The sequence below is a fragment of the Melospiza georgiana genome, chromosome 1 (genome assembly GCF_028018845.1).
Source record: "Melospiza georgiana isolate bMelGeo1 chromosome 1, bMelGeo1.pri, whole genome shotgun sequence".
NCBI lineage: Eukaryota > Metazoa > Chordata > Aves > Passeriformes > Passerellidae > Melospiza > Melospiza georgiana.
This window is the reverse complement of record NC_080430.1, coordinates 103,784,113-103,798,840: the sequence shown is the minus strand read 5'-3', so window position 1 is coordinate 103,798,840 and position 14,728 is coordinate 103,784,113. Positions and strand designations below refer to the sequence as shown.

The 14,728-nt window shown below is 40.0% G+C and overlaps 1 protein-coding gene across 7 annotated transcripts in view; it reads left to right on the top strand.

Annotated features, from left to right (window-relative positions):
* The window catches only part of MTCL1 (microtubule crosslinking factor 1), a 102,177-nt gene that overhangs the window by 72,864 nt on the left and 14,585 nt on the right, over positions 1-14,728 (top strand). For all 7 annotated transcript variants that reach the window (XM_058038916.1, XM_058038907.1, XM_058038898.1 and 4 more), the window contains 3 exons: positions 1,041-1,229; positions 7,303-7,470; positions 11,324-11,572. In XM_058038916.1, coding sequence (XP_057894899.1) covers positions 1,041-1,229; positions 7,303-7,470; positions 11,324-11,572 — 606 coding nt within the window. The remainder of the gene's footprint in view (positions 1-1,040; positions 1,230-7,302; positions 7,471-11,323; positions 11,573-14,728) is intronic.

Sequence of the window (14,728 nt, the reverse complement as noted above, 5' to 3'; positions counted from 1 at the left end):
TCATGGTGCATTTCTAAGTAGAGGCTAAATCAAGATCAGGAATTTCAGAAGTACATAACAACCTGGAATCCCCAAGCTGACACATCTCAGCAGGGGCGTGGTTGCCAGCCAACACACACTGTGAAGGAAGTGTTGAGTTGCACACCCAGCATTACCATTTGCTTCTTAGCTAAAGGAAAAAATAAAATGTTTTCCAATTCTGACATTTTTCACTAAATTCTTGAGAACAATAGATTTGTTTTGCAGGTTCATGCAATTCTGAAGCCATTTGGTAAGCAACAAAATAATTTTTATCAATATTTCTGGTCCTTTTATATGTAGTGTTTTTCAAGGTTTGCTGCATTTGGCAGTACAAGTAATCTTTCAGGTCTGGTTGGAGTGTGCCTAAGCTGAATACTCCAATGTTTTGTATTCTTAGATAAATGGTTGATGAACATCTTTAGATTCATCTGCTGTGGTAATATGAGTCAGAAACAAGAGATGAGTATCTATTTAAAAATAATTTGCTTCTACTTTACTTCAGCTTTGTTAATTTGCTTCTGTGTAAATTAGCTCATCTTCTAATACCTAAAAGCTTTCATTTATTGACTGTTTGGATTTTTTGACTGGGTAATTTATTACCAGCCCAGCTTTAATCATTATTGGAGTCGTGTTTTGCTCACACTTTACAGAAAATGAAGTGATAGATTTGGATACTTCCTAATCTCCATTACTTCATCACACAATGCACCAGTGTCTTGTATAGTTCTTGATCAGTGTGTGATGGATTATATCCATCATGTGACATTAGACCCACCCCAGCTGCATCAACCCCTGGTGTTGCAGGCCTGCATAGTGGGGTGTTCACATACTCAGTAGGTGATGTATCACCCAAAGATCGGCGCTGTGGCCTGAGTTGAGGTCAATACATGCCACCACAGAGATGCAGTCCCTTCCCTTAGTCCTTCAGTGGATTTCTGGTCCCAGAGGTAAATGGGAAAATCGTGTTCCTGCGTTCCTGCATTCCTGTGTTCCTGCATTCCTGTGTTCTTGCATTCTAGATCGAGCACCCTGAGCCCCTGCCAGACTTCAGCATTCAGCCTGAGCAGAAGGCAAATGATGCAGAGCGAGAGGAGGAGGAAGAGGATGTTGTGTTTGCTCTGGCAGATTTCTCCCCGCATCCCACCACGGAGAGCACTGATCATGGACCACAGCTGCAGACTGCAGAGTTACTGCAGCAGCAGAAGCAGGTACTACACCGTTTGTATATCTTGCCCTGGGAATGGAAACTGTGGATTTTTCAAGAGAGCTCTGTGCTGCTGTATTAAATCACCTAGAATCATACTTGTGTAAATACTTCTAGCTACACAGCAATTACAGTAGATTTCATCCATTATGTTTATATTTAAATTTAATCACGAGCCACGTGATTACTGTTCTTCTGTTGACAGATGCTATCAGTGAAAAATCCTATTTCCTCTTGTGGCTGCTTGCCCAGAAACATCTATCAGTATGTGATGGTTTGCAGAATTTACAGCCTCCTCTTGTCTGAGCACATCTATTGTACTCTACTGTCAAGCTTTTAGCAAGAACATGTGATTTTGTTTCCTTTAAATAATTTAAGAAACTAGCACATGTATTTAATGTTTCCCTTAGAGATGATGGGAAAACAGTGTAAGAGTTCCTTCCTGTCACTGGGCTTGTTTTTAAAAGCCTGAAATCAAATCATATTAACTTTTCCCTGGCATCTCCTGTACCCTGACTGTGTGTCGGAGCACTGCCATATTTCCTAGCTTTTTCCTTTGTACATTTAATATACTAACTATCCTAATCTATTTGTACTAACTATCCTAATCTATTTGTAACAATACAAATAGAAAAAGAAGACAGATTTATTATATTTTTTTTAAATGAAAACCATTCATATGAGACCATCCCATTACATGGATTTATTTGCAATCATAAATAGAATGGAGCAAGAATTCTATGTGAAAAACAAATTCAGGGGTAAAAGAATCTTTAGTCTTCTGATATCCCTTCTTTATCCAAGTCTTTGACTTGGGAGTCTGCTCCTCAGTGACAGCTCTGAGGCAAACATGTGCTCCCTATGATCACAATACTCGGCTGGAGCCACTGCAGGCCTGGGGATTGTGTCTCTTTGCCTCTGAGCTCTTCACCTTGAATTCCCCAGACCCTCATGACTATGGACAACCTGTTTTCTAACTGCCTATGTGTCACTGCAGGCAACAGAAAGTCTCTATCCCATAAAAAGGATATTCTCTAACTATTCTTTTCTGTGAAGAGTGCTACCAAGTTAGTATTCATTTGATTGGTTTGGCATTTTCTACCTTGCTGGTCACCCAGACCCACCACTGTCTTCCTCTCAGCAAGCTCTTTGCTGGTTAAAGACTGTAGAAGGCCATGCAAGAGATGCTCAGGAACACATCATCTGATTGCATTCTATCTCCTAGACTGCTTTATTCTGGAATTAGGAAAATAAATATATACCAAAATGTTGTTTCTTTACAAACTCCATCATGTACTAACTTTCCATATAGAACTCTTAAAATAACCAAGAACATTCAAATGAATTATGTACTCTTTGAAATAATCATTGCTTAGACATTAATCTCAGTTAAGGTGGCAGAAATGGGCAGTAAATTGATTATGATTCATTTTTATATACATCACAGCAGTTCCAGATAATCTTGCTTGAAGAATAAATCTATAGGAACTGACCACATCTTGGTACTCCCCATGATGATAAATAGTGCTTGATATCCAAATGAACTTGTCAGGGTAGAACAGAGTCCTTGCTTCCCAACCAGAAAAAAGTGTTATTTCAACACTGCAAGAATGAATAAGTTTGTGAATATTTCTCATTTTAAGCACTATAATTTGCTCTGCTTGCACACACTACGGCATCTTCCCACAAGTACGGCTGTGCTGAAAAGCACACTGAGTTTTGAGGGGTTTTCTGCAGGTTCCTTAAGTCCATAAACGGAAAAAACACTGTTTATACAGGGAATTTGGAATGATTGGTGCAGCTGAAAGTCTCCAAGGTTTGCACCTTTCCAGAAGAACCCAAAGCTGCTGGATCTGCCTGACAAGCTCCAAGATGAAATGCAACAGCACTTACTTCACATCAGGAATGAAACTTTTAGCTAGTCTAGGAGTGGCTGAGATAACTAGGTCAGAAAAAAGAAAGGGCTTACAGTAACCTGAAGTTACCCATATTTATTTTTAACATTTAATGTTAATATTTAATGGCTTGTGTTTTCAGACTGCACTCTTGCTGCTGACTTTTTTACCCTGCCTGGAAAGTGGAATTGTTTTGAGAAAAAATATAAACCCAAAGGACATAATCTCAACATGTAACTTTTAATTTTATATTGCTATGATTTGAGATACTCAGCTGGTTGAAAAAAGTCACGCTTGTCTGGGATTTTTATTTGGACACTGTGGAGAGATATAGGCAAGGCGGAGTGGAAAGGGAAGGAAAAAGGTAAGCTGCTAAGAGGCAGAGTAGATCTGAGAGGGGTCAGTTCATCTTTTCCTGTATGACATTGTCCCTTGGCTGGTAGCTGGGGGACACAGCAGGAAGTGCCAGGCAAGGTTAAGAGCCAGGCTGGAAGTTTGTTTGTATTTAAGAGATAATCAAGCAAGTTGGACAGCAGAGGAGAACAGCCTGTGGATAAAGGAAGAGCTTTGTTTCTGTTGAGTATGAAGGGTGCTATGCCTGTTAGATGGTGTAAGATAAGGGAATAAGGAGTAGAGAGTTTATCTGTGGTCCAGTGGAAAAAGCATTAAAAAACAATACAGTAGTGTTGCTGGGAGGAGTGTCAAGAAAATCCCCAATAAATCTCTTTTTTTTTCATACAATGTTTGTTTTCAAAGCTTAGCTGAGAGAAACGCCAAAGGAACAGTCATTAAGCCCTGAATATACTGAAATGGTTTGCACCAAGAGTCAGCTTATCTTTTGCCTAGATCTGTGATTAGACAGAAAAAATACACGGTTCTGGTTTGCTGTTTAGGCTCCTGACCTTGTGTTTTTAATTGACTGCTCTACTAAACTGGTTGTAATACCAGCCTGTGGCTGAAGTCTTCAGTGAAATCCTCAAGGGAAATTCTCAGAGAAAAATGAATTGTGATTGAAAGCACAACCAAACTGCTCTTGTCCAAAACTTTTCTAGAGCTGGATGCTCCTGTTTCTGTGGTTGACTCAACTTAGTAAATGCTCCAGTGTTCTGGAATTTAACTGGAGTTTGCTGCATAAAAGTTTTGTTTGTTGTCAGCTGTTTTTTCTATAAATCCAGAGCTATGGATACAAGTCTTTAAACTTCTGTAAAGCCTTTTTAATTATCTTGTTTTAGCCTATGTAATTATCTTGTCTTAGATTAGCTGTGAATCAGTGCGATTCCTCTGAGCTTTAAATTTTAGAAACAGCTAAGGAGCTAAAGAGCCATCTCCTCGCATGGAAGACTGTTCAGAGAATCACAGCCATGCCAAATTTCTGCTGTGCAACATGCCTGAAAGGAAGGGGAAGACTATAATAATACTTGTTGAGTGTTTACAGGACTTAGTCTTATGAATAAACTGTTTTGTCAACAAAATCTAAAGCATGGCTAGATGTAAACATTGTATTTCAGAGCACACTTTGTTCAAAAGTACTTTCTCTGCTCTCCAAAATCACTCCAGTTTGGCAAAAGAGAAAAAAATAATTTCACAGACTTCTCCAGCTTCAGACTATAAATACAGAGTCATGCAGAAGAGACTTCTCTGCAGGAGTACAAAGTATGTAACCAAAATTGGATTTATATTGGCAAGGTAATTAAAATCCCAGCAAGCCAGGGGGCACCTGAGGTACTTATCTCATCCCAGTGACATTGATGTAATGCCCCTAGAAATAAGAAATGCCCTCAACACAATAGGCTACAAACCTGCAATGAGGCTCTTTTGTCTCCTTTATGAACTAGTCCATATCTTCTTTCTTTGCAAACCAAATTTTATAGGATATAAAATTATCAGATGCATGCACAGGAATGAGAGCTGTAACTTGCTTTGGTGTCATTTGGTTTTGCTTTTCTTCTGCCTCACTTCTCTTGTGGAGCCTTTTGACTGCTTTGCCAGAGAAAGGTTTGTACAGCACACCAGAAAACACATAACATGGCTCTTGAATGAAAGCACTTCCCAGACATTTGGAGTCAGGGTTTCCAAAGAGGATGAGACCAGATTTTGATGCCTCCAATACCCAGCAGCTCCTGTTGTGGCATTAAGGGCAAAACTTCAAAGGAGTTCTTATTCTGATTATTACACAAGGGGCTTGAAATGTTTGGAGAATTTAGCCTTAATTAGGTGGTAGAATAAAAATGCATAGCGGAAACATAAAATCTCATTGCATATTGAATAGTAGGTGATCTTATATGCATGATGGAGACTGCTACTGGATAGCAGGAAACTGCTAATTAGTATTAAATGTTAATGGAATTAATTCTGATTCTGTGGGTATGTTTCTTGCAAAACCCCATCTTGTACAGCATCACTTTTCATTAGCCCAGATAGGTCAGTCAGTGAGCACCTGCAGTCATTTCCCTACATCTAGCATACTTTTGCTGATGCATCAAATGGCTTGGAAAAAGTAGACCAAGTTTGTTTGTTTTTTAAAGATTATACCTTGGCATGTATAATTAGTGAATACAAAAATGGATGAGGTGGGTTCAGTGATGCCAAAAATCTGATGAGCATATGAAGTCAGCTTAGTTGTCTGCATAAAATTTTGTAAGTATTGCCATTGAAAAAAGCACATGACAATTATTTAGATTTTTGCATACTTCTGTTTACTTGACTTGTCTTCAAAGAAGCCTCCATGTAGTTACTTCATGAAATACCAAATAAGAGGGAATGCAGGAAGCCTTCACTTTAAAAACAAATTTAAAAAATTTATTAGACTATCATGCAAGGATGAAGACAACTAATTTGAGTTAGGCCTTCCCAATGGAGTTAACACATTCCTGAGAACCAGGTAATTAAATGCTAAATTTTTTGAGTAAGCTTTCCCATTTTTCTGCCCCTTGCTGTGTCTGCTAGTCAAGTATAATTTTCATAAAAGTATTTTCTAGTCAGGATAACTTGTCAGATATAATCTCTGGTTACTCCCTGGTGTCTGAGACACTCATTGGGAATATTTGATTTAAATTTTTGACAAATGAATCATATATTTCTGTTTTCTGATTCGATGACTGCAAAAAAAGAATTGTGGGGAACATTTTCTTTTACTAATCCAGAATGAATATTTAGAAAATGTGTTTTGATATTTAACATAAAAATGGCAGATCTTGCAAGTGATCAGAGAATGTGCAGAAGGTAAATGCCAAAATTAAGGAAAAAAAAATAAGATTTGAGTAAGAATATGTGATGTCAGCTCTGGGCTAGACTTGCAGCTTAGCTCCACTCTTGGCTTCTGGCTACCACAAGAGCTCTGACAATATTTTCAGCATGGCCATGACACTCTCAACAGGACATGAATGGGGCTTTGCTCTTTGATCCTCTCTGCAAGAGGGAAAGTGGCCTCCCTGGCCTTCAAGCCTGTGGTACCCAGAAGGTGCTGCTGCAAAGCTGACCTGGGTGCAGCTGCCTGGTGTGGAGCAGGAATATAAAGTACAGACTACTAAACACCTTAGCTGAGATACTCAGCTCAAAGCCTCACTGTATTTCTCTAATCAACTTTATCTGATAATACAAAAACATTGAAAAGTTATCCCCTTTCTTTTTATGCAGTATACAAATATTTGGCATTTGATACAGAGCAACAACTGTATGTGTGAGACAGACATGTAACTATCCAACAAACCTCAGGAATGATACTCCGGCTTTGGTTTACAGTATTTAAAAAAAAGTTATTAATGATCTCCTCAGTCCAGAAAGATGCTTAGTGCCTTTTTCAGAGTAACTAAAGTACCTTTGGCTTTCAGGAAGCATCAGCACTAGGCCTAACGAGAAGAGAATCACAGAATCATTTAGGTTGGAAAAGATCACCAAGTCCAACTGTAAACATAATGCTGCCAATTCCACCACTAAACCACATCCCAAAATGTCACATCCACACATCTTTTAAATACCTCCAGGGATGGTGACTCAACCACTTCCTGAGCAGCCTGTTGACAGAGAAGACATTGCTATTCTTAGTTTTCTCATGCAAAAGTTAACCCAGGCACTTTCTCTCCCATGCAGTGGACGCACAGTCATTTTTCATCCTAAAAAAAACGAAGCTGGGGATTAAAGCCAGCGTGCAATGACAGCGTTTTGTCTGCTTTGTTGTGGCAGGCGAGTGAAAACCGGAAGCTGCTGAACGCTCTGAAGGGTTTGCTGGATGAGTTCCGCTCAGAGCTGCGGGACGAGGAGCGGGAGCGCCAGGGGCTCCAGCAGCAGTACGCCCTGCACAAGGCAGCCTGGGAGGTGGAAACCACTGAGCTCAAGTGCCGCCTCCAACAGGTAACGTGCCCCGAGTCCAACACCTGGAAAGGACAGCTGAGGTGCTTAATGAAACAGGAAATTTACTCTGGCAATGTTCCTCACTCAGGCCTCACTGAATCTGGTGGTGTTCCCAGGTGTCCCAGGAGGTGGGAAGAGATGAGAATCTGGAATCCATGTTTCAGAAGGCTGATTTATTATTTTATGATATATATTATTGTGACCTTGTTCACAGGGGTCTTAGGTTGAGGGAAGAGACGAGGATTTGACTCTGTTTCAGAAGGCTTGATTTATTATTTTATGATATATATTATATTAAAAATATACTAAAAGAATAGAAGAAAAGATTTCATCAGAAGGCTAACTAAGAATAGAATAGAAAGGAATGATAACAAAGGTTTGTGTCTTGGACTCTCTGTCCAAGCTAGCTGGGCTGTGATTGGCCATTAATTAGAAAACAACCAACATGGGCCAATCAAAGGTCCACCTGTTGCATTCCACAGCAGCAGATGATCAATGTTTACATTTTGTTCCTGAGGCCTCTCAGCTTCTCAAGAAGAAAAATCTTAAAGAAAGGACTTTTCATAAAAATGTCTGTGATATATTATATTAAACGAAAATGATATATTAAAACTATACTAAAAGAATAGAAGAAAGGATGTCATCCGAAGGCTAGCAAGGAAAGGAATAGAATGATAATAAAATCTTGTGACTGACCAGAGAGTCTGAGACATCTGGACTGTGACTGGCCATTAATTAAAAACAACCAACATGGACCAATCAAAGATGCACCTGTTGCATTCCACAGCAGCAGATAATTATTGTTTTTCTTTTCCTCTGAGGCTTCTCAGCTTCTCAGGAGAAAAATCTGGGCAAAGGGATTTTTCAGAAAATATCATGGCGACAATTTACGACAAACTGAAAAGAGACTTTAGTCATGCATTTTACCCTGGTGTCCAGCCCTCACCTGAAGGCTGATCAAAACTTTGCCACTTGAGTTGCCTCTTGGATTTCCAGTTGTCCCAGTACAAGGGCCCATGCAGTGGGCACTGTGTGATGTGGGTGAGAACAAAGGAACCAAACCTCTTGCTGTATTTTCTCAGCAGAGCGGGGTGGTGATGTATCAGCTGTGGTAATGAGAGATGTGGGTGTCTGTATTTATTGAAGAGAAAAATGTCTTGTGCTTGGCATGCTCACAATTAGTTCATCACTGTGCCTTGGTGTGTTAACAGCTGCAGTATTTGATTTATAGCAGAGAAAAGAGTGATTCAACAACACTGAAGTGATAGATCAATATATTGATATTAAACCAGCCATTCAAAGCTACTGGTTAGTGATGGAAGAGAAAGCTCTCATTACCTGCCATGGGATATGTTAGAAGTATTTGTATAAAACATGGTGCCAGGTGCTTCTGTGTCATATATGACAGTACACAGATGTACTCTGAAGCAGCATAAAAACAAATCCACAAAAAACCCACAAGAATTTATTTCCAAAGCTGATGACATAAAAGCTCTTATTTTACACATTGAAGAGGGAAGGGATGGGAGAATTAGTACATTGAGATCTTGAGAAAAATCATAGAGCTTCTCTGCAGAAGTAAAATATAATAAAAATATTCACTGTTGGAAGGGTGGTACATTTAGAAGGATTTACTAAATTTTAGAGGCTCACTGTGACACACAGAGCTGAGATGTGAGCACTGCTTTTCCTGCCCAGGTACTGTGGGCTGCTTTCCCAGAATGAAGGAGGCAGCTTTCATTTTTAGCAGAATCTTCTCCCAGAAGATTCAAATTCCTAGTTCCACTGCTTCTCAGTGCACCAGCATAACTGAACAATATATCACTTGAAAAATGAAACAAAATCAGTTCCTGTTTTGGCACCTTCTGAAATATCTTGGTGACAGATTTACCTTAAGCTCGAGATGGCAACAAAGAATAAAACTTGGAGAAATTCTGACCACAGGACTGCCAAGTTTTCCTACTTTGCCTTTGCATGGGCAATAAGCCTCCAGGCTGCCACTTTGGTTGGTGTTTGACCCCAGGGTGGTGCTGCCACTCCTACTCAGGGGTTTCCACCTTTCCTTCTGGGGCTTTTACCAGGCTCTTTGCTACCTCCACTGCTACGCTGGAAATAATATACAACACTTGCTAATTACTGGGCAATGGGTGTTACTTGTTAGGGAGTTAGTGTTAGGGGCCAAACCCTGAATATGCTTTGAGAATTTACATCGAGGACAGGGGACCCATTAAGGATATGGGAGTCCCTCACTAGGACTATGACCAAGGGTCCAGCTTCAGGATGCCTGAGGGGAATAGAAATATATAATATCTATCATGTCATATCATATCATATCATATCATATCATATCATATCATATCATATCATATCATATCATATATATCATATAATATGGTACAAAGTGTGAGAAAGATGATGTCATGTCAACTTTGTTAAAATAGGATGCTGCTCTTTCAAAATTGATTTTTTTTTGTTTGGTTGTTTAGTCATTTGAAAGAAAACAACTGGACCCTGGAAATTAGTGGTAGAAGATGCCAGTGTTTTTAAGATTTCCCTGTTGCTGCAAGTGGGTGTAACAGGATGTTCCCTGCAGCTCAGTACAATTTAAGTAACTCAAGCACTAATCTCTCAGTCAATTGTTTGGGGAGCCTGTTCCAGGAACTAGTAAGCATCACTCCTGAATCCAGTCTGAAATTTTTTTGCTCAGAAAGTTTGGGTTTATTTTCCACATAGGTCAAGGTGAAGGTGTTGTCCTTCTCTCCTGCTAGAGTAATATGCTTCCCAGCAGACCTGCTGCCTCTCATTTTCAAGGACAATGTTAACTCCAGAGGTGGAAATGAGTTTTTGCTGCTTTTCACTCCATTTCACCTGCAGAGCTAGGGGATGGAGATGTATCCCATTCTGAGTCACACACACATCTACTGAGCCATCAACAGAAGGTCAGATTCCAAGGATAAATTCCTCACTCACTTGAACTTACGCAAAACAATTGAGCACTTTTTCCCTCTGACAACAGTGCAGCATGGGCCCAGCTTGATCAGAGAGGTTGTACAATCTCTGCACTTGGAGGTTTTCAGGATCCATCTGAACAAAGTCCTGTACAACCCATTCTGACCTCAGAGTGTACTTTGCTGCAAGGAGAGGGTTCAACTAGAGACTTCCTGACACCTCATGAAGCTTATATTTTCCTATGAATCTGTTACCTTGGGCCAGCTCTTCTGATCTGTTTAAACTAACCCCTGATCATGAAATTGAAGAAGGGAGGGAAGGTGGCATCAGACAATTGCCCTTGAAATCAGTTCAGGGTCCAGAAGCTCAGAGATGGGGGCATGATCTTGGTGCACCTACTGCTGCTGCTACTAACACCTTCTCTTGCTGGAAGGCAGGAGAGTCATACAAGAGCACCACTGCTGAGGGTTGTTGTGGGATAGACCTCTTCAGGGGATGAATTCACTCTCCTTTGGTTTCAGGTGCACTGAGCAAGAGCACAAAGGCAGAGCAGTAGCTGGGGACATTGTCCTGGAAATTGCCTCAGAGACAATGATGAGGTTGGAGTTTATCTCCATGTTTCCTTCATAACTGGTACCTATATTTCCATCAGAAAGATCATAACTGGTGCCTTAGGAGCGTGAACTGGTAGAGCTTGAGAAGTTATTCCCTGTAGTTTTCACTGTCTTGATTTTAGAACTTTTTCCATTCTGAACATATTTGATCATTTATTGAGGTCCTAAGATGTAATAATTGCTATTATTCTGCCATTACCTTTGTGAAGTTAGGTCTTAAATCTATTGTCAGGCACAGGTTTTTATTGCAGAAAGTTTAACATCCTAGTAACATTTGACTTTATTGCCAGCTGGAAGGGAAGAGTGAGAACACCTCTGGAGAAACAGGTTCAGATGCAAAGGGAGCTTTTAAAAGGGAAAGAGAAGAGCACAAGAAGCTGCTGGCTGACAGTCACAGCGTGGTGATGGACCTCCGCTGGCAAATCCAGCACAGTGAGAAGAACTGGAACCGGGAAAAGGTGGAGCTCCTGGACAGGCTCGACAGAGACCGGCGGGAATGGGACCGCCAGAAGAAGGAGCTGCTCAGGCGGATAGAGCAGGTAAGGAGCCGCCAGGTAAGGACTCATCTCGGGTCAGCAGTGCCTGCCTGAAAGAATGAGGCCATTGTACCATTACTACACTCAGGCCAAGCTCAAGGGACAGCGTTAAGAAGCAGCGCAGGAATGATTTTTCTTCCTTGGCTACATCGATGTTTCTCATGTTATGAAACAATTTATATACACAAGGGAGTAAAAGGGAAATGCTCATAATCCCTGTAAAAGACCACTTATGAGAAATCAGCTCTAGGTTAGAGGTCATTTCCCCATTTCAATTACCCTGGACAAGCATGGACACATTCTGTTTGAAAGCTTTAGTGCATCTCTGTGCTGGAACACTCAACCCACAGAGTTACTCAGGGTTTGGTACACAGCTTCTTGCTGAAAAAGACTGTTCATCTATGGATTAGCCACCAAAGATGCAGCTGCTGCAACTATTCAGTCTCAACTGAATGCTTTTTCTGTGACAAAGGAACACAGGGGTTAACATGAAGAGCCCTGACTGATAACAAACACAGTTACCAGTACTAAACATTCAGAAGAATATTGGTCACATGAATTTTGTGCAAACCTCTGTTATCACTAGCAAATCTGGGAATGCATACCTACCCCTTTGTTTTCATGCCTATCTGTATTTTCATCTGCTTAGTATTAGAGACAAATAATACCTAATGAATTTATTATCAGCCTGGAAGCCACACAAAAAATGAAGTTTTATGTGGGGGAGTTAAAATACCGCTTCTGACTGAACATTGTTCAGATCTGAGTCATGCATTCCAGGAAAATCAAGAGAAACAAGTGAAATTGTGGGTCCTCAACTAACTGAATGCTTTCTGTCGTTAGGACAGCAAAAATGGAACCACACCAGCCCTGTGCATGCCCTTTAGAGAGCATTATACTTGAGAAAAGCACAGAGTGGCCTCACAGGTTTAAATCAGTGAAAGCCCAGTATAACTTCATGACCAACTTTTGCAAAGGATTCATTGTCTGTGTCTCATTTTCCCATGTCAGAGCTGCAACAAGAAGTTAAAAAAAAAAAGAGACTAGGCTGGAAACAATATGAGTACAACACTAAACCTCAGTTTGAGCTTTGGCTGTTAAACCCACAGAGAAGCTCTTAGGAAAATCCCATGCTCATGTGGATATTTCTAAAATCAATGCTAAAAGTGTAGGTCTGCGTGGGCAATGCCAAACATGAAGGTTTTATAGACCAAGAAGGGTGATTTTTTAGCTTCTAAATTTCAAAATATCACCAAACAATATTCTCAATTTTTTAATCTCCTATATATCTGAGGGGTTTTGTGTGTACTTCATGCAGCTTTTTGACCTAGCCATTATAATGCGACACAGTAGCACATCTCCTAAGATAAAACCATCAAAGCCTGTGAGCCTTATAGCAAAGCTCTACATGCAAAGCTCCTGGCTTGCAAGGTCCAGTGGCAGAAGGTGCTTAGTTAGTTCTCCATATCTTGACTGGGCTGGTTTCTAACTACCACTTATGGAATCTTCATGCACAATGGGAATTAAATAGCCCTCAGAAAATTTTCCAATATACTAAGGACATAGACAGAAACTTTTCTTTGAAAAATCACTGGTACCTATCTGGATGTTTCTTTTCCTGTCCTTATAAATAGTGGGGTTTTAAGTATATCCTCAATAGCTTGAGGGACTTAATTTGGTTAAAGACTGCTTTTTCCATTCCCTGGGAATGGGGCACACTGAAGAAAGCCACAGAGAAATCCCTGTTGATGTTACCTAGCTTTTAATTCTCTTAAAACCTGACATAACCTCTCAGTGTCATTCTGGGAGAGGCTACAAAACAGCTCTTAGCTAGTACTGGAACTGATTCCTTTTGTTATGTTTCTGAAACCTCTGGGCTTTAACTCTATATTTACTGTGCCAACAGAGTTGTACACAGAATTGGCAATGAATAGGGGAAATAAAAAAATATTATATCAAGCTAACTTCAGAGGACTAAATGACCAGAAACAGCATTTGAAGTCTTGGCTACCTGCCTACAAAACTTCATAACTCCATCTTTGCTTATAATCAAACATTTCCCTGTGTGACAGGAAGCTTCCAAATATTTGCAGGCTTTTAGTTGAATATCCTCTCAGCTTGCAGTTGTGCTCTGCTTTATATGGAAACAATTAGTGTATCTCTGAAGTCCTACTCCCCAGGGTTTTGGTGTGTGTATTCCATGTATGGCAGTACACTGAGGATGAGGAGACTACGCACTGTGTATGTTTGAAACAAAGTCTAAGAGATAGCAGAAGTGTGTGGGCCACATTTCATTCTAATGCTTTATGCCAGTCTGCTTTCACATAGCTCCTGAATAATACATGTATGATAAGAGGGAAGTCGCACCAATGTATAAAATATATAAAGTACTTTACTCTGGATGGTTATGGGAATTCTGCTCACATAGAAAAACGTGATGACCTACTTTCTTCAGAGCTCACAGTTGTTGTTTTTTCTTTTTAAGTACTCTGTCACTTCATTTTCCCTTAGAGACTCTCCCTCCCCTGTACTCCTAGAACTAATTGTGCACAGAGCACACTGACAAGTATTTCAACCCACAAGATCACCTGTATGAAAAGTTGCATATTTAAAGGTATAAACACATGGGGACTCAAAATTATAAGCTGTTATTAAAAAGTTAGGACAATATTTGTCACTTTAATTCTCCTGTCAGCTCTCTGAGGTTCAGAGAGTAAGGCAGTATCAGTACTGTTCTCTCATAAATGTTTCCATTGTCCTTATAGGATCCCTAAAACTCTGAAGGGCTTGTAATTGGAGCTATCTATAAAGAAAGCATGGAATTACCATTTCTCCTTCCTTTGAATCTTGCTCATATGCTCAGGAATGGCCCCCAGGATCTCTTGATATATGCCTTCCAACCCCTGCCTTTATAGAACACCTCCTTTTAATAAAACGGTTTCAGGTTTTGTATATCATGAGCAAAACACTGAAGATGCATTTCCCTTTTTGTAGACCTGAATCAAGAAAAAATCTCACTATTTTCAGCTCAAGTGTAAATTTAATCATTTGAGACCTAAAATGGTTTGGTCTAAATTAAGCAATATAATGTCTGTTTATTTTTCCAAACTAGAGCAGTAAGATGAATATGTTTTGTAGGTTCTCAGTTTCCAGGGCCCT